The sequence below is a fragment of the Pygocentrus nattereri genome, chromosome 13 (assembly GCF_015220715.1).
Source record: "Pygocentrus nattereri isolate fPygNat1 chromosome 13, fPygNat1.pri, whole genome shotgun sequence".
Lineage (NCBI taxonomy): Eukaryota > Metazoa > Chordata > Actinopteri > Characiformes > Serrasalmidae > Pygocentrus > Pygocentrus nattereri.
Genome location: NC_051223.1, coordinates 27,519,487 through 27,541,653, shown reverse-complemented (window position 1 = coordinate 27,541,653; position 22,167 = coordinate 27,519,487). Strand labels below are relative to the sequence as shown.

The window sequence follows — 22,167 nt, the reverse complement described above, 5'->3', positions numbered from 1 at the left end:
AATCACATTTAGAGATGTGAACTGTTGCCCTTTGAGTCTATTAGTGAACAGTGCATGATACATATTTCATAAAACCAAATAAATAAGCATAAACTCTAACATTATCTGCTAGCTAGGAACTGTGGCCACTTCCTTTTTATGAGTTCAGTCTCTAAAACTGGGATTTGAAATGCATTACCTGCAATATCTGTCTCAGTGTGTCTCAATGTATCAGATCTAGACAGCAAGTCTTCAACACATTTCTGGCCACCTAATCTGCAGTTGTACAGCACTCCTTTGGCACTCTACAACTGGCACAACCCACATTACTCAAATCCTTCATGACGCACAACACTGTTCAATGAGTCAGGCACAATCACCAATTGACCACATTCAATTTTCTGAAGTGCAAACACTAACAGTGTAATTATCCAATTTGCAAGCAGACATCTGTAAAAGCCTATATGGAAATACTCCTTTGACTGAAAAAAGGTGGAGCAAAAAGAGATGAGGATGAAGAAGAAGAAGAAAAGGAGAGAACAGATGAAGGATAAAAAAGGGATGGAAATGGTTATGCTAGGCAAATGAATACAAATAAGTTGAACACACAGTGAAACATTTAGGCTGAATGTGTTATATCTTATAATGTTTCTTATATTCTCTTATACACCATATACTTTTCTTTATATTGTGCATTTTAAATAATGTTTAATAATATGACCATGACAATATGACAATATTCCATTGTTATTGTGCTTTTATAAAAATATAGTGGATATCAGAACTTAAAGAACAATGCATGTTTTGTGTCAAAGACAGCATAATTGGTCCAATTTAATTGGATTTAGTGCAGTAAATGTGTGAAACACTGAATATAAATCATTGCACTCATGGTTTATGACTATTTTTTTTAAATGGCACTTTTGGTGCTTTTGTTTCAATTAAACCTCAAAACTAAATATTATGATGCTTATTTTGTATTGTAAATAGGCCTTTGAGTACTGCGATACATTACATATCACTCACCCCTTGTCTGCAGCAAGCTTTTTTTATTTCCAAGTATGGTATTTATAGATTAAAACAGCTATTTTTTACATTTTGTAATGGGGAGTTTGTAATAATTTCTAATTAAAAAAAATATAAGTCAGTTATTTTCAAATTTATGGCGACATCAGCAACAAAATAAATGCATCTTGGCTCAACTGTCATTGGCTCAAGTTCATAACGTCTGGCAGTTTTTAAACACATCTCAAAAAAGGTGACAGTTTATTGAATCCTGATATAAATGCATACATCTATAGTCTGGTGTGCAATAAAAATCGAGACTGTTTTTCCAGCCTTGGCATTGGCATGAACTGAATAATTGCTTTTGACAAACATGCTCTACCCATCAAATATCATCCTTATTATTAAATTGCTCAGGATTCAATAAGCTGTCACATTTCCATATTTCCAATTTGACAACTTGTACTTGTGGTGGGAATCTGAATTTATTCTGGAGCCTATTCTCCACTCGAGCGCAGCATTGCTCACACTTATCATGAAGAGGGAAGGAGAGCAAGCGAGAGAGAGAACTCATTTCCACCAGTTAAAGAGCCAACATTTCATCTCTCCAATTCATTAACATACACCAAGGACATGAATATGGATTATTGGAAATCTGGTGAAAGAAAACAGCTTCACTTATCCAATCTTTGGCCTACATTTTAAAAGGCGTTAATCTGCAATAAAAATTCAAAAGGGTGGAGTGATTGTGAGGGGTGGGGTGGAGTGATTGTGGGGGGTGGGGTGGGGTGGGTGCATGATTAAAAAGTTGTTATAATTCTCACAAGGCAGATAAACATACACCCTACATATCACACCTCCCACAATACCTTCAATCAATTAGCGAAGACTCTAACTGCAGTAAATACAAGTATAAACTGTTAGATCTCACTTCTGCTCCAGTTAGGCATGTTATGCATATATAACAAAGAGTACTGTACAGTTTCATATTTACTATTATTAGATAGAAGGCATTGCACTCAGGTTATAGAAGGTGACAAAGGAATCAAATAGAACTCTTCATTTGAAAATATCAGTGCCACTTTTATCAGAATAGTGCTGCCCTCTCAAAAAGCAATGAAACAGCCATTGTGTTCCAGCATTGCTAAGCAACGTCTCTGTGAGTGACGCCAGAGTCTGATCTCTTCAAGGTATCAGATATTATTTAAGAGCCATGGTAACCACGACAACTCATCTCCCTGAAAGACAAAATCTTTTGCTTTAGACTCAATGGAATATTAAAGCATGGATGAGGTCTAAAATGGATCCTTTTACAAGGCTTTTTTCAAAGAGTACATGCAGAGTGCCACAACCCAGATCACTCTTTGTGTATTCTCATCACACCCTCTCTGCCTCTACTCTTACCCAAAAAAAATCCCACACAGAAAAAAATCATGTTTTAAAGGAGATTACAGAATGTGTTTTAAAACTATGCTGAAAATCTGCTCAGATCAATACATCAGCCATTACAAGAAACGACTAAAAGCATGGTGTTTTAAAAAAATCCGATGAACACACAAGTGGGATCTACTATATCAGGCCCCTGGTGTAAGCACTGTCAGCATTACCACAAGTGCGGTGGTGTAAAGGGCAAAAGGACAGAGAGGCAGCAGCTGGCATTAGGCAGAGAGTGGAAGGTTCAAGGTGAGCACCAGTGAGAGAAGGAGAAAAAGAGAGAAGGAGAGTTACATATGGCCATTGGCATTTCATCACCACATTCAGCTTTACAACCTTTAGACAGACAAATATAGAAGCAAGCTGATTGTGTGTTTGCTTTCATTTATCCGGGAAACTGCACATCCTTGGGAGGCCGCAGATGCTCTTGGCAAAGCAACCACATGTCTTACACACTTTTTAGAGAACTGTTCCTTTTCTTTGTATGTTTTCTTTTTATTCTGCTTAATTAAACAGCTAACACCTAACACTCCACACCTCTGAGTATTATAAGCCTTCTTCCCCTCACACTCTGATTAACAGCTCTAAACATCCTAAAGCCCCCTCAGGTCAAAATATAGTACAACTTGACACTGGGTGTAAATAGATAACAGCACAAAGGAATATCCCCACTTCAATTTTTTAAATACCATTTTGTTTGTTTTTCAGGGAAAACTGGCAACTGCTTAAGCCAGAGAGCTCATTTAACACAACACTGTGTTTCTATTTCCAGCCAAAATTCAGGGTGCTGGTTTTATGTTTGCTATTCTTTTATGTTTGCATCTGTCTTTGCCTATGATTTATGGCCTAATGATCTCCAGCCCAGTTTCTCCAGAACAGAATGAGCACAAATTATCCCTGTCCGAGGTGTCTCAGCGCTAGCCAACCTGATTTAGTGCCCCTCTCTCTACACTAGACGAATGATCAGACCCGAAGACACTGTGGCAGTCAGCCCATCCACTGCTTGATATTAAAGAGGTGATTGGCTATACATTCTGAACAGGACAGCTAATCCAAGAGGTCTTGCCATACACTCAACCAATAACCACCTAAATGAATTGGTTGGGGAGCAGCAGGCTGTCCATTTTTGCTAAGAGCTGCAGTTTACAGAAACTTGTATTTTATCATTGCTTCATTTCTAAGTAGGTGTCGTGTTATACTTGTTAGTTTATGAACATATAAACAAGCACAGCACTTAATCTCTCTCAATAGCAGAATCAGTAATCTAATCTAACAGTTAAGCTAATATTAGTTTCTCTTGTTTGATTTGTAATACCTAATTTTCTAGGTGTTTATGCCACTGGAGAAAATTAGACATGCAGGCTGCAGTGAAAGGTGGACTGGCCATCAGGAGGACCAAAACAATTTCCACACTGAACTGCACATACATGTTAGCATCCAGCTGTATCATCAGATTCATGCAAATGCTACTGCCCCAGAAGAAAATGTCCAAAAGCACAAAAGAATATGGAGACCAGGACTTTATTTTGACTAGAATGGGGAAAAAAACATAATAGAAGCATTTGAAAAAATCTGTTGTTGTAGTGAATGTTTTGGAATGATTGTGTGTTATGCTTTTAAGGTGGTGTCTGGTAATTATGATTGACTACATTTGTAAGATAGATGAAAACCAAGATCAACAATTAGAATCTGACAGTTAAATATCTCAACTTTCTTTTGTTAATGTTTAACACCTTTTGATGTCTTGTTCAAGTTCAGTCAAATGAAGAGTGAGAGCCATGAGCAAAACAGTTCTGGAAGGGAGAGGAGGAGCCACCTCTGGACAGTGAGGAAGACACTGCACAGGAGAGAACAGTCAAGATAGGAATGAAAAAGCGAATAACTTCTAGACCCACTCCACACTGATTCTAAGGTGTCATCCTCAACAAAATGCAACTAGCCCAGTTACAAACAAAGTGTTCTACTACAACGCCGCCACTAGCAGAAAGTGACTGACCTAGGGCCAGGAGGGGCACACATGGTATAGCTTTAATTGCATGACATTTGAAAGTCGTCTGGCAACAGTTAATTCATTTTTGGGATGACAGACTGGAAACGTGCATCAGCACACAGAAGAGCATGAGAATAGCTTTTTACATAGAAACTGTGCTGTTTTTCAGAGCTTGTGCTGTTTCTGGGAAAATATGATGTTGGCTTGAATGAACATTTAAGTACCAATATTGGGAAAAGTAAGAAATGCACTCATTCAAAAAAAGGGGTATGGTCCTGTGGTTACACGTCTTACTAAAACAGCTGTTATAAATAAATAATAAAGTCTTTGATACAGTTCAGCAATCAAAGAATCCATTTCAAATGGTTTTCAGAACACAGAACATCACCTCTCAGGACCAACGTTGTGTCTGACAGATTCTCTCCAATTGCAAGACCAGGCTTGGACTGACCCCCAGCAGAAATGGGAGACTTCATCATCATACAGTATGTTTTACATCTAGGCATGATGAAAAGCTAACATACTATATATTGCATACATTGTTTGGTGATGCTAAATAGTGCTAGATACTTCAGAAAAAGATGCATTTAAATTGACAGTTAAGTTTGTGTTTTCATTTTTTCTTTACAATGGGGGAGATAGTACACAACCAAAAAGAGAGTATGAGACCTTTAAGTTCAAAGAGAGCTCGAGGTATAGCTTACTTTAGGCTTACCTAATAATTAAAAAATGTATAGATTATTTATTGTTATTTGTTATTATCACACCTGTACCCTACAGGTTCATTAATGTGTAATGTAAGATCACTACATTGTTGGTAATATGCATATATGTATAGAAAAATGTAGAAAGCATAGTAACTTGTGTTTTCAGCCTGTTAAAAGATGGGGTCTTGGAAACCTTTAAAACTTCATATATCCAAGTATTTTAAGTACTATATGATCAAAGCATTATGTACACTGTGAGTGTGCGTAACAAAAAACTGGAACAGTTTAAGTGACTGAGCTGGTAATTAAGAAGTTGGCAGTTAATGGAGGGTTTTTTGTATTACCTTAAACATACATATAAAAACCCATACTAAACACCTATTCATGCAGATCATGTAGATATAGTAGATGTGAGTATGTGTGTGGCCTGAGTACTGCCATGATTCCCGGCCTGAACAACTGTTCCACTCTGGCCCTGGGAGAGACACTGTGGTATTCTAATCATGAGGCCCTTAAGAAAGCCTATGAATTATTTGGACATCCTGAGACAACTTCTCATATCATCTGGCATCCAAGATCAGGCCAGCATGAAGACTTCTCTTTGAGTAAGAGAAATAGCCCTGGCATTTACTGAGAAACCACACTAACTGCTCAAATTTACCTCAGGATTTGGATCAGAGCTCATTGTTGTTAAAATACCTGCAAACATAAGGGATGAGCATTCTGTCAGCCCACAGAGCATGAGCCTGCAGAGCATGGCCTGAGACTTTGCCACTGTCAAAGCAGCTGTAGACAGATTTGTGCAGTAGGCAAATGAAAAAAAACAAGGGCTGAAGAGAGAAGAAAGATGACAAGAATGTCTGGGGAAATAACTATTGATGAGGGAGTGAGAGATCCACACAAAGAGTAAGAGGTTACTGTCCATAATCAAATCATGGGCACAGTAGTTGAAACCATCTGCAGAAGATTTCTCACTAATATAACTCTTTATGGAGACCATGCGCTCCTACACCATAGGAATGTCTCACACAACACATAGATTCCTCTTTCACAATATGCCCTGCAGAAACTTAACAGGAAACTGATGAAAACATGTAGAATGAACAAAGAACTCTGGTTGTTCAGTGGGACAGGGAGTCCATACTTGATTCAGGACAATAGAGGACAGTGGTGGGGTTGAAGAAGAGGATGTGAAACTGTCAAGAAGAGATGCTCCTCTTTCAAAAATTGTCTGCTTTGGTGTTACAGAGTTCTGAGAAGATTCAACTTGCTGACAGATGCTGAGCATATTCTTGGTCTGGCGTGCAAGCCTCTCCTCACACTTTCTATCACTCAGGTGGCATGTGATTACACATTTTCAAAACACAGATTAATCAAGAACCGATTCAGGAGCAAGCTGTAACAGGATCACCTCAAAGCTTTAATGCTTATGGCCATAGACAGAGACACCCTGAGACATCACCGATGAAGCTACACTTCTCTAATATGGTGCATTTGGTTGCTTTTTAATTCCATTGTGTTCTACATGTTCTACAATGAAACTGTCAGTTTCTGTATAGAAATACTTGAGGTTTGCTGATAAACAGCCTGGAGCACAAAGAACAGGCCAGACCTGCTGCAAAACAATTCACAAACACCTCTCTCCCAGTCCCTGCTTTAGTGCCGGAGCAAAGACTTAATTGCCAGGGCAGAAATTTAACGACAAGGGTCCTCTGTTTTAATAAGGGGTTAACAGCAGCCAATCCACGTCCAGAAATCAATTATATCCAAATATGTATTACAGGGCGCACACTCATTCAAATTCGAGGAGCTTAACAGAATGTCAACTCTAAAAATATGGCAGCATATTTTTAGAGTTGACATATGGAGTGGCAACCATTATGTTAGTACAAAATAATTAGCAAAGCAATTATGTAAATGGTGAGGAATATCAGCATAGTAGTAGCACAGGCTTTTTTTTTTTCAAAAACATCCAATTGGAAATGTGTAAACTATGTACTGCTGTCAGAACAATACTGCGTATCACTATTCTTGCTGTTTTTCATTTTTTTGACATGATTTGAAAATACCTGTTGCCCTTTACATTGTGTGTAAATTTCATTATGAATGGGCCAAATAAAATGGCCCAAAATGATATGTAAAAAGTCTAGTTCCATTGATTTACATAAAGTATGTATTTTCTGCTACTATAATGTTATCAATTTGGAGATATGAGTGGATTCAGTGTTGTGGTGTGACTGCCAGACTGACCTGTGTTAAGTAATAAACAATGTAATGAGAGAAAAAAGTAGGATTAAAGCTACAGTATGTGGTCCACTTGATATCTATAAAGCACTCTCTTAAGAGCTCTGCAAAAGCCAGGTCTAGTGTGTCTGCTTGAATAAATATGGGTATGAAGGTCAGAAGACACAAATGACCTCATAAATGTCAAATGGAGAGAACACATCATCTCACAGTGTCTACTATTAAACAATTACTCTGCTTGCTTCGGGACAGCAGGCTGGAGATTAATGAGAGCCCAAGCACCCCCAGGGGGACAGATTGGAGCTGACCGCTACACATTTGGCAGGTCAGGAGGAATGGGGAAATGGCAGAGTTCAACCTCCCATAGGGGTGCTCCCCCTTCTGTTTGGCGTGACAAATGTCAGTATCATCTAAGGCAGCTAGAAGAATAATTTAAATGCGAAGTCTTCCGCCATTTGTGTGCCATGTTAAGTAAAGTACTGTGAATCCCTCAAAAATGCTGCATAAATGTGTACCATGCAAAAAGTGAATCCGCCATGTTTGCCATTCCGTCAATCTAAAACACTGTGCATTATTATTATTATTATTTTTTCAATCTTAGCCCTTTGAGGGCAGCTAAGCTCAAGGTTCTTCTGCATATTTTTTTTTCTTCGTTTTCTTCTTTGCAGCCTGGATTTAAGGTTCACATATGGCACTCAAAGAAACACCTATGAATGCATAAGCTTTATGACTCATGAGATATGAGTCACAATTTTTCTTCACAATCCACTGACCGTGAAGACAAAAATGCTTAGCAGCCTTTCTCATGCATATTTACAGATTTCAATCCACAAGCTGCCAGCACTCATCACTTCAGAGGTTATTAAAAAGATTTTATATAGATTGTATTTGTGTGTGTGTGTGTGTGTGTGTGTGTTTATGTGTGTGTGTGTGTGTGTGTGTGTGTATTTCTGTGCTACTCAGATATGGTGCGGGTTTAATCCTTTTAAAGGTCAATGTCGCAACTGTAATTTATCTTGAATTAAATTAGAATTCAGATACTCTGCATTTATTCATTGACTTTGCACACTGCAACAATAATAAATCACACTACTGTACTTTTTATTGTTATAAAACAATATAAAAAAATACAAGTCTTGACAATTTGCCTGATAACAAACAATACTCTGTGAAGATAAACGACAAGTCAGGGAATGAGATACTGTCTGCTGCACTCGAGGGAGATTTATGCTGATATAGAATAACCAAGGTCGGACTTACTCGTGCTGAAATTGAAAGAGACATGCAAGCTGAGCTAAAGTGTTGATGCTGGATGCCAACCCCCCCCACCACCGGCTTTAGATACACTTCTCCATCACCACAGCCACTATCCCCCATCGATTGCAGCACATCGATTCAACTTCTATTCTGTTTTCTATTGATCTGTGTTGTCAATGGTTTCCCTTTAATTCCTTTTTTTTGCTTTTTCTAAGGTTTGTGCTGACTTTTAATTCAAATGGTTAACAAAGAGCTCAAAAGCAGCAGCTCAATTTTCCTTCTTGTCATATGGTGTAACCAGCAGAATCACAGAACTGCCAATGGATCTTCTTTGGGACTCTAAGCGCACTTAGAGTCTGTCTGAGAGACAAAGTGAGTCTGTTAGTCAAGTGCTGCAGGGAGGCTCCAAGCTACCAATTGCTTTTAAGTACAAGCAATGGTGTTCAACAAATTAGGTGATCACAGGAAGAAGCTGCCAGCTAGAAATTGAGCACAAGTGACACAGTTCAACCAGTTAAGCAACCACAGGTGTGATATCCTAAATCTCCTCCTGGAGCTAATACTAGCCTTCAGCTCAACTATTATTCATGTGATGGCGAACATGCAGAGCGGTGGCCAAGGATAGAACCCACCTGCCAACAATAGTCATGACATTCTGGCAGTCAGACCACCACAATGATTCCAAGCACACTCAAGCCTGGAGGGTGTTTCAAGATAACCTGACCTGATGGCAAAAAACCTGCCAGCAAAGATTATCATTCCAGCCAATTAGGCCTTCCATTTTCAATGGCCTACATAAGACAATGAAACTATAGCTACAGTTGCATGGTTGTGAAAAGAAACAGTATTTTCTCTATTAGGCGTTTTTTCCCTCTCAAAGGCTGCTTAATGATATGCTTCATTTTCCTCTGGAAAATCTATGGAATGAACCAGAGACAGACTTTGATGATTAAATGAAAATAAATCAGTTTGGACAGCTGGTCATACACCACTCTGTATGAGGCAGAATTAAAACTGATAGAAGAAAAGTAGAGCATGTCATACCATAACTTAAAATGCATTCCAATTTATGGACATCATTACTGCTGAAGGCTTGTCAATAACTTGGTCCGAATCCAAGTATCACACAATGTTTTCCCGCTTTTTAATTGTCTATTATTAATAAATATCAGCTCTGGAAATAACACCACACATTCACATTGGAATTTTTTCAAAAAGAGGCTGTTGATGTCAGTGTTCAATTCAAATCCATTTATGAGTGGTCTATAATACATTTAGAATTGGTCTGGCATAATGGCATTTGAGACCAAAGTGTCCCACGGCGGCCAGTCTGACCTATCAGGAAATCATTACATCTACTCAAATGAGAACCCCAATCCAAAAACCTCAGAATGACATCTGCTGATTACTTTTTAATTTGATTATGGGAATTTAATGAGAAAATCATTTCATTAACAATGATCAGCCTTACATAAATGGTGTCAGTGAAGCCATTTCAGTCCTGTTGCTGCCTGGCCCTCTAAAGACCTTTACTGGACACCCAGGCCTGTCTAGCTGCTGCTTTGATGGGGTCACTCATAGCAATGAACTCAAGAAAATGAGAACTCTCCTGAATTAAGCGTTGCTCTAACAGACAGAGCGTCAGAAAACAATCACTGCCACAAGCTATCCGTCTTTTACTGTATGCTCCTATTTCAGATGATGCAAAGTATTATACCACTTGAGCATCCATTATTTCAGCTCCATGAACCAAGTCTGTTTTTAGAGCCTGGAGGATTTTGCAGACGAGTACACTTGAAGAGTGTCTCAGTAATGGTCAAGACGCACTGACCTCTAAACCACGTAAATGTCTGCTAATCTGCTTCCAGCAATAGAGCCTGTTGAGAGGAAGAGCATCAGGCAAAGCAGACATCAGTTACAAAAAGGCAGCTTTTAAACCACTTGACACTGATGTCATAATCTTTCTATTGCACATATTTATATATTTCAAGTGAAATATGATCCAGATTGATTCTAACTGGAACTATGTGGCTGATTGAAATAGGTAACCAATTTGAGATAAGGTGTAGCACAGGACTGGCTTTTTGGAGATATGGAAATGGAGGTTCCAAAGGCAGTAATAGATGGCACAATGCACTCCAGTTTGCACTCAAAAAAAAAAAGAAAAAAAAAGAAATTCTTCTTTTTGGCTCACTCAGCTTGCTTAAGCTAAGCAACAAGGCTTTCATTTGGCAGCAGGCTTTTAACGTTGCCCCTCTCCCTGTAGAATGTCTTTGAACTTTGCTGTGAATGAGCGGTGAATAATGGGGGCATGGTGAGGAGCTAGATGTGTGATTGATGAACAGCTGTGAGGAGACTGCAGTGCTTTAAAGTGCTTTAGAACTGGAATTTGTGCCCTTGCGCAGCTTATACTAAGATTAGATCAAAACTGGTTCAGTCAGCACTTTCTCAAACTATATGTAAAATGGTCAAATTATTGGTCTAACCAAAGTCACACCATGAAGCTATGAACCTTTGGTGATTTTTTTCCCCAAAACGACATAACAGATCATTAAGATTTATATATTTGTTTCTATCTTGCTGTGTTTGGAAAGTTAAAGCCTTTGCTTATATGCACTTCTAGTCCACCACCTTTTGTTGACATTTGTCCTGTCCATTCGACGTGATGCATTACAGCGCACATATGAATGGATCTGCCACTGGAAAGTAAGCAAAGACTTGGTGTTGCAGTAATTTAAGGGGCTGTTTCCCCTCAGATCGCCTCTGTAATTACATTAACAAGGCATCTGTGGTGCAACGGCTGACATAATGGGATTTTAAATACGTATTGATCAACACGTCTAACCAGGCTTTCTTCTCCTCTCTTCCATAATCAGGTCCATTTGGATCGGCAGCACAAGTGAACGGTGGTGTCGGGAGAGCACAAAAGGATCTCCAATGCACAAATTTAGGTAAAATTTAGGTATCTTAGATAATGAATTCTAGTATTACCTCATGAAAATGGTAACATAAAAAAATGTTACTAACAGTTAATTTGTGTGTTCCACTGTAACTGTAAACTAAATATCTATTCAATTCAGTTTAATCTTTCTCAAACTTTAAATATAACAGTCCTTCTAACCATAAACATAACCCTAACTCTAATCCTAATCATCACCTAATCCTGGGCCTAATAATACCTTAATACTATTGGTAATCAGCTGAGCTTTACAAGATAATTGGTTAAAAGTCTCATATCCTACATTTTTATGTTTGTGTGGCTTTATGAACCGAAAACAGACATAATTAATTTACAATAACCATTTCCAACCTCTTTATTCCTTAGAATTATACAAGCTATAAATGACATTTTCTGATTGGCAGTGATGTATTGTGCCTTATCCTTAAAGCAGTCTGGGCTGAAACATTCTTTATAACTTCAGTGTGATTGCGCGGGCCAAACTACTGCAAGCAGAAAATGTGTACATGGATAACTCTTCAAAACTAGTCCAAAGTCAAAGTTCAGATCTTTCTTTTGACTGACTTACACTTTATACTAAAATACTTTTGCTTCGAATGACCTTATGACTTAATTATGTTTATTTTACTAAAATAAATGATTGATCCATTTTGTTACTCAAAATAGTAATGCCTCCAAAACTGTCACTATTAACACATTTGTAATAATACATATTGAAATGTTCCAGAAGTGACTTTTCCATCAGTGACAATTTTGGCAAATTTTTAGCCAAATTCAACAATGCTAGCCAGCTTTGAACAGACACACACATATAAAATCATGATATTTTATTGAAATATAAAAGTTTGTTTGATTATGAAAATATCTGTTTCAGTGGTGACAATTCTTAATGTTATACACTGATTTTCAGACACATTTACTTCAAAACAATAGAATTTAACTGCTCACTATGTGGTGCAACGATGCAGACTCACTTCCCACTCTAAAAGGCAGGGGTGTGGCTAAAATAAGGCTTTATCTATGGACTACAACTCTGTGTTACGGTAGTGACATGAACACCAGGGCCAGCAATTTTTGAAAGGAAATTATGATAAATCTAAATCTTTCAACTTTCCTTTAAAAGAAATTAAAAATAATCTTTTGTAAAACACACACACACACATACACACACACACACACACACACACACATATATATATATATATATATATATATATATATATATATATATATATGTGTGTGTGTGTGTGTGTGTGTGTGTGTGTATATATATATATATATATATATATATATATATATATATATATATATATAGGAGTTTGCATGTTCTCCCCGTGTCTGCGTGGGTTTCCTCTGGGTTCTCCAGTTTCCTCCCACAGTCCAAAGACATGCAGTCAGGTCAACTGGACGTGCTAAATTGCCCGTAGGTGTGAGTGTCTGTCTGTCTGCCCTGCGATAGACTGGCGATCTGTCCAGGGTGTATCCTGCCTTCCGCCTGAAGACTGCTGGGATAGGCTCCAGCATCCCCCCGCGACCCTGACGGAGAAGCGGCTTAGAAAATGGATGGATGGATGGATATATTCACACATTTTAGGGTTTGGGATAGCCACCTAAGTAGAAAGTACTTTATATTTATTTAGCTTAGCTCGATTAACATCTCAGGTTTAAATAGATCATAACATAACTTATCCTTATATCTAAAGTCTGAATATTCATTTCTTTAAAATAATTTCTTGCTATGAGGCTGCAGTTTAAATTAATTCAGTAGAATAGTCTATAAATAGGAATACATTGGTTTCATCACAAAAAAAAATCACAAAAATTAAAAACTGTTCATATACAGACTGTATGGACCGAACTGAATTTCCAAAAGTCATGTAGTCATGAGATAGCAGCAGGAATTGATGGCGAGAACAAAGTGTTGAGAAATTGAAAGACTTTCAACAGTTATTTGTAGGAACCTTTCTCATTTAGACAGATACAGAGGGTGCAGTCCTGAAAATATGCCATAAATCCTAAACCTGTAGCCATTCCTTACTGTGCTACGTCAATTAGGCTTAAAGAATTCTGCTGTGGAGACAGCATAGTGCCACCTGTGAATGTTACTTTACAGCGCCTTGAGCGACATTTCGGGTTCACAGCCAGTGCGTCTGCGATGGCAGCAATTAGAGCCGCCGACCCTCTGCATGTCACCCTTATTACTGCACATCTTTTATCCTCCCCAGAGCAACTTAGCATAAGAACGATAGAAATACAGGTGCAGCTTGCAGACAAGCGCAATCTCTCAGACACACACTTCATCTATGCTGCTCTGTGCATATTTTAACACAAATTTGCGCTTGTCTTCCGTTCGCCTAATGTTGCATAAAAATAAAGCTTCATGAATTCAAAGGCCGGGGGCAGACACTTAAGCTGATAAGTCTATTGAAGGTGACTTGGTCCAAGAACTGTGAGAGCACTTCTCCAGCTGTAAGTAAGGATGCTGAGGAAAGTGGACCAGGTGACCCAGGCAGGTCTGCAACAGCACACCTCTCATTCACCCCGAACCAGCTCTGAAATGCAGCAGCAGTAAATCATAACGCACTGAGCTCCAAAAATGTCCTCCCTCAGATCTGCACCAGCTCGCTACATTGCAAAATTATACAGCCAAGTTTTTGTGACTTGGTGCCAAACTAAACCACACACTGAATCTGAGAGTGTACTGGTCTTTGAACATTTTTACGGAATGTTTCTGTAAATCCAAATCTTTTGGGACTCATTGTCAAAACAGGCTTAAGCCAGCCAAAACTTTCATTATGAATGCTAAGAGGACAAGCATGTGAAATCGGAGGGATTCAGGAGCAGACATGAGCATTTCCAATTTTATTGCTTAAGAACTTTATCTCAACTTTAAATATTCCATTCAGAGAAACGGAGTGGATAGGACTAAACCTTCATTTCATGTCTTCAGTTATCAGACATACATTTATTTCCTAATTAAAATGAAACAAAAAATTTACTCTGATTTAAACAGCCACATTGTACGTTTGTAGTTTTGCAGATGACCAGAACCAGAGAGAACAGCCAAGGTGTTGGCACTGCCATCCTAACATGAAGCATATCCACCTTTCTGGCCCCAGTGATGGAAAGACAGTCAACTGGAAAAAAGCTGTCCTTTAAGCCCTCTGCTACCAGTGTAAACTTTATTTCACTGTGGCAAACAGGCAAGTTAATATGTGTTGTGTCTCTTCAACAGCGATGCTCTGTGAGTATTTTAAGATGTGTTGTCAAACATTCATCAGCTGTAATCTTTTGCTATGTTAACTAATTACCTTTTGCAGCTAAATATATGCATGTGTTCTAGGCTAGATTCCATCTGAGGTGAATACAGTGCTAAGTCTAATATGTTTTGGCTAAAGTTCGGTTAGCATTTTCGCCCATTATACTGTGCTATCTGACTAGGCTTCTAATCATTAGACTCCTATGTAACCAATATTGAGGACACCCTGAATAAATAACTTCTATGGCTTGTCTACGTAAATTTTATACTTAAACCACACTATCTACTTAAAGCTGCATGTGAAGAGTACCATTACTGAGTAAGAACAAAAAAAAAACAAAAAACACTAAAATATGGTGTGCGTGTGTTGCTGTGAGTCACCCTGTAAAGCTTGAAATAGTCATTTAAAAGTCAGAGGTGTCAGGTCAGATTTGGTGGTATTTTTTATTTTTTTTTTTTGAATGTCACTAGACTTAATACTTTAGTGCCACACATTCAGATTTAAAAAGAAGACCTGGCTCGATGCTTTGATCTCAAATGCAAAAATCTGCTGGTGAAGATTTAACAGCGCTAACAGATAATTCACTTACATCCTGGTATGTCATTCACCAAGTTTTGACTGAGTTCTCTTTAAATGCTCTTTTCATGCACTTGCAGTCATCAGGACTCATCAGAGGGGTTCTGAAGCACACCTGATGTTTCAAAATGTTCTTCTGCATGTTACCTGCAATTACACATTTCCACCAGGGAGGTCTCCAAATCTTTAAAACTTACATATTGCACCTTTAATGTATGAATTCACATGACTCAGATGTGTACATTAATTACTTTTAAACTCTTAAAATGATAACACACTTTTTTCTTTCAGTAATAGCAACAATTGTGTTTAAATAATATTTGACTAATCTGAAAATGCTTCAGTTATGTACAAGGAAAAAAAATACATCACTTTGTATGTAATTTAATGCATTTATACCCCAATTAATAATATATCTACCCTATAACCTGGCCATCCCATTTAAAGGTTGTAGCTACACCCTTGCTCAGCACACAAGGAACAACTAATATTAAAAATGTAATGAAATACATATGTTATCATAATGTGTCCATTTTTGGTCAACATTTTGCCAAAGGTTGAAGGTGTACAGATGAAGACTAAGACCAGGATATGCACGATATGCTGACAGAATCTCTCATTATGTGTTCACTTGTACTCAATTACATTCAAATTATTGCTAAATTTGTGGGATAATTGTTGGAATTGAATTACAGAAGTTTACATGATAGAACATATGTAATTAAACAGATGCTACTCTAGCTATAAACAGTTTAACCCTTACCCAAAAAAACATGTTACAATTATTTTGCCTGCCACCGTGCCCCTGTCCAAATATACAAAACTCATTCACATGCATGCACACACACAAACGCATATATCCAGAGAAACAAACAGAATGCAAAATTCATTTGATAATGTGATAATGCCTGCATGACCCAGCCAGCAGGGTCAGTCCCAACACGCACCATTACATTCAATTTTACAGACAGATGAGAACCAATCTCCTATGGTAAATGGAATGAGCAAAACCATAAACGCCTCCAAAAATGCATTCAGATGCTTTAAGAGAAGCCTTATTTTTAGCCCCTCCATCACCCATGGGCAGAAGCACACTGAGGACAGACCAGTGGCCAGAACATGAAGTTTAAAAGAGCGTCACCCCCTTCACTGGCCAGCCAGCTATAAGGAGCAGCAGCGAAGCCCAAAGAAAAGACATAAAGCGCACCTACCTGCTCCACCTAGCACGGCCTCTTATTCTCTCACATCCATATAAATGACATGTAGAAATTTAGCCATGTGTAAGCGAGTGTGTGTCTGTGTATGTGTGTTGAGCCCTGGTGTGCAGTAAAAGGCAGTGAGCTCCAGCATGCAGTGGCTATGAGGAGAGCACACACAGTGAGTGATTGCCAGCTGGAACAGAGCATGTGCTGTAGACTTACCTCAGCAGGACCTCAGAGTGCTCTTCAAAATGGCAGTTCATTGACAAACAGCAATACTAACACCACTAAATAAAGTCTTGTTTCATGTACAAGATAAAACTGGTGGAACTGGAAGCTCTATAAATGCAAATAAACATTACAATGGTAAACTTATGTACGGTGACGCTCTTACCTGTTTATGTGAGATGATTTGACAAAGCAATGTTTCAGTCATATTCATATTTGAGTTTTCAAATGTTCTTAGTGATGTAAAATGTTTTGCTTGGTAATGCTTATTTATAACTGATGTGATGCTATTAAACTAGTATATACGCATTATGTAAAATTATTTCTATCCAAAACAGTCTCAAGTATTTTTCTATTTTTATTTTTCTGAAAAGAGCAGCTGTGTAAAAATTTCATGATACATGGTCCAATAGAAATGCTCCAAAAGGAACTGGAATAAAGGGCATTTACATTTACTTACACTAAAAGTTAAGAACAATTTTTTAGCTTTTTCTGTAAAGTTATCATTTTGGAGATAAAGTTGTATAAATTATAAATAAATTGCTACTTCAGGGGTTAAATTGTAAAACATTTAACATCTGACTATCCATTCACCATTGTCCTAAAAGTTTGTATTTGATAACATTGAACATAACATGAGTAACACTTAATAAGCAGTTTTACACAAGAATATAACCATGTAATCGCTAAACTGGGGTTATAGATAACTATATAGCCTTCTATGTGGTGAGTGTAAACAAACTTCTGCTGTGCCTCCACAGAGTTTATTATTCTGTTTTATCCAAAACAAAGGGGGAAACCTCACCCTACCCCAAGCTGATTGAAACCCCATTTTGTATTTGCTCGTGCATTCAGCCGCAAACATTTCCGCTGCAGTACGCACCTACCTTTCAGCCCAATGGGCACACTTTCAGGACATCACACATCATACAGAAAATCAGTGTGACTTTACATACCCAGAAGCACGCAATAAAGTGTAGATGCATGTATAAAGCCACAAATACAGGAATATACATGAAAAGCTTACAGCAAGAGCAAGTTATACTGTGTAACATCAAATTATGGAAAACAAACGGAAAGAAGAGACATTATGTACCTTTACTTTTACCTATGACATTGATATAATGGTTCCGTGAAGAGAAATTCCAGAGAGATACAGTGGGGGGATACAAAGGAGAGGAAAGAGGCAACAGTAAGAGTCATGAACTTATGTAAGATCCAGAGAAAGGATATGAAGGGTTAACTTCTGCACTAGCTCCATGCATTAAGAGCATAGTTGGGAGGAGGCAGGCGGAGAAGAGATGGAAGCTTCCTGTCGGGGAACATGCCAAGACATTATGGCGCGGGAGATGGACGGAAAGCATGAATATTGAACAGAAAGCTAATGCTTTCCTGTTTCGCATCCTGAGAATACAGACTACCACATTTACAAAAGAATGAACAAACCCCTGAGAGATGTCCTTCAATCTCCAGCCCATCCAAAGCTTTTTTTTTTCTCAGTATGAAAATGAGGTTGGCAAGCAACAATGGAATAGCAATCAGTTGTGGATGACTGACAGAGGAAAAAAAAACAATATTAAACTGAAAGGAATACCATGATGCATTGAAGCACAGCTGATGATTTTGAAGAGAGAAGAAAGCAGAGAAATAAATAAATCAAATAAATAAATAAATGGAAAAAGACCAAACCATCCATTGATTCAGCGCCAAGCCGGAAAGAAAGCAGCCCCGAGTAAATCCCTACCAGCAGTGACGGGGATGTGAGGAGGATTCAGCACAAGGAGCGAGAGAGAGGTAGAGGAAGGATGGAGGAAGGAGGGAGTGGAGGGTAATGGAGGCAAAAAGGGTAAGAAAGGAATAAAACCCATACCTTGGTCGCCCATCATCAGGTGCGCAAGACCTTAAGGGAAGACAAGAGCACAGTCAGCACAGAGAACGGGATCATGGGAAGGTTTCTGTCACATTGACACGCAGGCATCTTCTGAATACAGGATGCCTGTGGTGTGAGGCGAGGGGGGGGGGGGGTGTTACACTTGGGGGGAAAGAAGGGGGGAGGAGGTGAGGAGGATTGGGGGTGTGTTGGGGGGTGAGGAGGGGGGGTTAAAAAGCATTTCTTCAACCCAGTGGTTGCAATGCTTTATCTGTCACACTTATCTGTCACACTTGAAATGACAAATCTATAAAGAAATCATTTTGTTGTTGTCATGGATCAAACATGTCCTCCTTCTGGACAACTTTTCCCAGAAATATGGTGATATAATTGGGACAAATAGCATGATTGTCATGACTGGACACCAGAAAAAACATATGAATGTGCAAATTAGACTTAAACATGCCTATAAAGTAGTGTAGACAAATCAAAAATGTTATTTCAATAAAATAAAATAAGATAAAATAAAAATGAAACTACTAGTTGACATAACTATACTATGTGTCCATAAATTTGTAGACATCTGCTCATCCAATGTTTTTGCTGAAATCTAGGGTAGTCTAGGGACTTTGACCCCTTTGCTGCACTTATACCCTCTGATCTACTGGGAGGGCTTCACAGTAAATTTGGAACTTTGATGAGAAAAAGACTTGATTGCGTTCGGCCACAAGAGCATTAGTGAGGTCAGGTATTGATGTTGTATGAGTAGTCCTGGATCACAAACACCACTCCAGCTTACCCCAAAGATACCCCTCGAGCCAAAGCTTGGCACCAGACAAAGTGACCTCATGCTCATGTGCGGCTGCTCCAGAGCTTCCCATTCTATCAGCAGTGCTTTTCTATTGACATTATACAAGCTGTGTCTGTGCAACTGAATGTATGTGAAATGGAATACTTGAATGGCAGCACCATTAAGTAGCTGAATTCACTAATTAGAAGGGTTGTCTAGAAACCTTTGGACATGTAGTGTATATGTACTAGAACGGAACTGAAAAAAAGACCCATTACCCATTTCATCTTTACCAAGATATCACCCGCAAGCTGCTTTTAGCTATGCCCTTTCCTACATACATAAAAGACACAATACCTCAAAAGGAATGAATTACAGTGGAGCACGTATTTTACCTGCCTACACTCTAACCTGCATATTTGAACCACCAGTGAGGAATATAAAATCTGATTTGTCCACGGTACTTACCCTCTGTCCCTGAAGCACACAACGCAATTTTGGGAAAATTGACAGCATTTTGCTACCTCTGAATTTCTGTGTGCCGATTTTCAACTGCATGCATTAGCATGTGAGTGTGTGTCTTTTTGTGTGTGAATGTGTGAGAGAGCCTGAGTGAGTGAATGTGTGTATGAGGGAGAAAGAGAGAGAGAGAAATGTGGCTGTTGCTTTCATTGTAAGATGTAGAATTTGATATTCTGATGTTCTAAGCAGGGACTCCTTTTACCAGCTTTCATCATGGCTCCAAAGTTTAGCTGGAAAATTACAGATGTCAAACCCTGAGCACTCTGAACAACCAGCTTTAAGAAGCAATGGACATAAGCTAACATTTTGGAAGAAATGATTTTACCTTTTACCTGTGGTGTACACCTTGTAAATAACCTTAAAGATGGTTCCAGGCCCCAAGTAGGCAAAAGCTTGGTTCTACTTACCGTCCTTGTGCCCCCGAAAAACAAAAAATACAGTTGGGATATTTAGAAAAATAGAGAGAAGTACATGACAAAGGGGAAAGGATGAATGAGAATTGAAGGGAGTAGGTAAAAGTGTACCCACCTCCAACGTAGGCCTCTTCTGGAAGGATCGGCCGAGGCGTGGAGAGAAAGAGGAAGACATTGATTAAGAGGCATGCAGTCTGGAAGGTGGCCCAACCTTGAGGACTACCATGGTTACATGCGTCTTATCACTCCGTGCAAATGCCTAAGCCAAAACAAATGCTGCCATGGAGAGACTAAGACTAGAGGATTCCATTTCCTGTAAGTCTCCTATATGCTTTTCTAGTTTTGAGTAGAGTCCAGATTCAAATTTCCCACTAATGTATGGAACTCGACAGAGGTTCAACCAGGGAGACTTAATTTTTTCTGCTTCTTACCCAATTACAGCCTCAAGTTCCCTCATTTCTTCTACATCCAAGAAGCTCCAGCTTATAACGGAACAACACAGTGGCCCACCATGCTTCAATTCAAATGCTGAAATTCAGTTCAAAGACCAAGTCTTCCTGGTTGAACTTACATTTTCCTTCACATTATAATTAATGAGCAAATCTGAGGCTGATAAACACATTAAAACTGATATTTCAAAGAGCATGCACAAACATGCAGGCAGTTAAATAACTAGAAGCAAAATGGAAGACAGTGAGAAATGAGCGATGATTAATTACTAATATTTCTATAGTTATTAAAATGTTTTCCTTCTTTTAAGTACAACACGAATATATAATTAGTCTCAATGTCTATGTTGCAACTTACATCTAATATTCAACATCAAAAACGTTTTGATGTATTAGAGCAGGGTACAGACCAAAGGCAATATCTTTTCTTAATCACTTCTGCAGTCTTTAATTGCTGAGAGAACTAATAAGGGAACACAAGTGAGTCATGCAGGTGTTTAATAAAGAAAGCAGGTGACGTAGCAGAAAATCAGTCAGTCAGTTCAGTTATAATGAAATGTACAGTACCTGAGGAAATACATGTATATGCATGTGATTAATTATCCCATACAGTCATTGTTAAAATATATGACTTTTTTCATTTTCACTGAATTTACTGTTTTCCTCCTCTAAAGAAAGAGTACATTACCTTGAGAAATGAGCCTTTCATGCTTTCGTTCAACACACACACCTCTCTTTCCTTGGGCCAGCTCGTTTCCTGGCAGCCCCTGACACCCAAGTCCTTCCTACAATCGTCTTTTCTATCTTAAAATGTTAAAGCATCCAGTCCTACCTCTGTCGTTTTGCACCTCAAGGGGAAAAATGACCCAAGACTTACCGCTGCAGTCTGCTCCTCTGGACCAAATACAAATTGCATGCACCACAACTGCGACTAGAACAAAAATGCTGATGAATGAATGAACAAATAAACAAAAAAAGCATAAAAAGAACGTGCCATGGCAGAAATAATGACAAATCAACATTATGCAGTTAGTGTTGCAGTGCGTGATGGCATTATGTATCGCAGGCCTACTCCTACTGTGTCCTCTCTTGGGCAGATTACGGAAGAATGGGCAATACCTTTGTACCCTGCCAATTGAATAATCTCTTTACAATGAATGAAAACACAAAGATTTGGGACAAAATACTGCTAAATATGAGGGCTGGCAACCAATTAAGTTGATGACACTGAGAAATATCAGGCAGCTATTCCTAACAGTGTGCTGCTGCAGCATTCAGGAAGAGC

General features: G+C 38.5%; 1 protein-coding gene across 21 annotated transcripts in view; it reads right to left on the bottom strand.

The window, feature by feature from the left end:
* The window catches only part of nrxn1a (neurexin 1a), a 186,041-nt gene that overhangs the window by 156,421 nt on the left and 7,453 nt on the right, over window positions 1-22,167 (bottom strand). For 9 of the 21 annotated variants that reach the window (XM_037544115.1, XM_037544104.1, XM_037544106.1 and 6 more), the window contains exons 3-5: window positions 20,549-20,566; window positions 18,709-18,738; window positions 17,935-17,946 (exon numbers count right to left, since the gene is read on the bottom strand). The exons of 5 other annotated variants lie outside the window; for them this stretch is intronic. In XM_037544115.1, the coding sequence (XP_037400012.1) occupies window positions 17,935-17,946; window positions 18,709-18,738; window positions 20,549-20,566 (60 nt within the window). The remainder of the gene's footprint in view (window positions 1-17,934; window positions 17,947-18,708; window positions 18,739-20,548; window positions 20,567-22,167) is intronic. 7 more of the 21 variants (XM_037544107.1, XM_037544116.1, XM_037544113.1 and 4 more) reach the window with 5 other exon arrangements.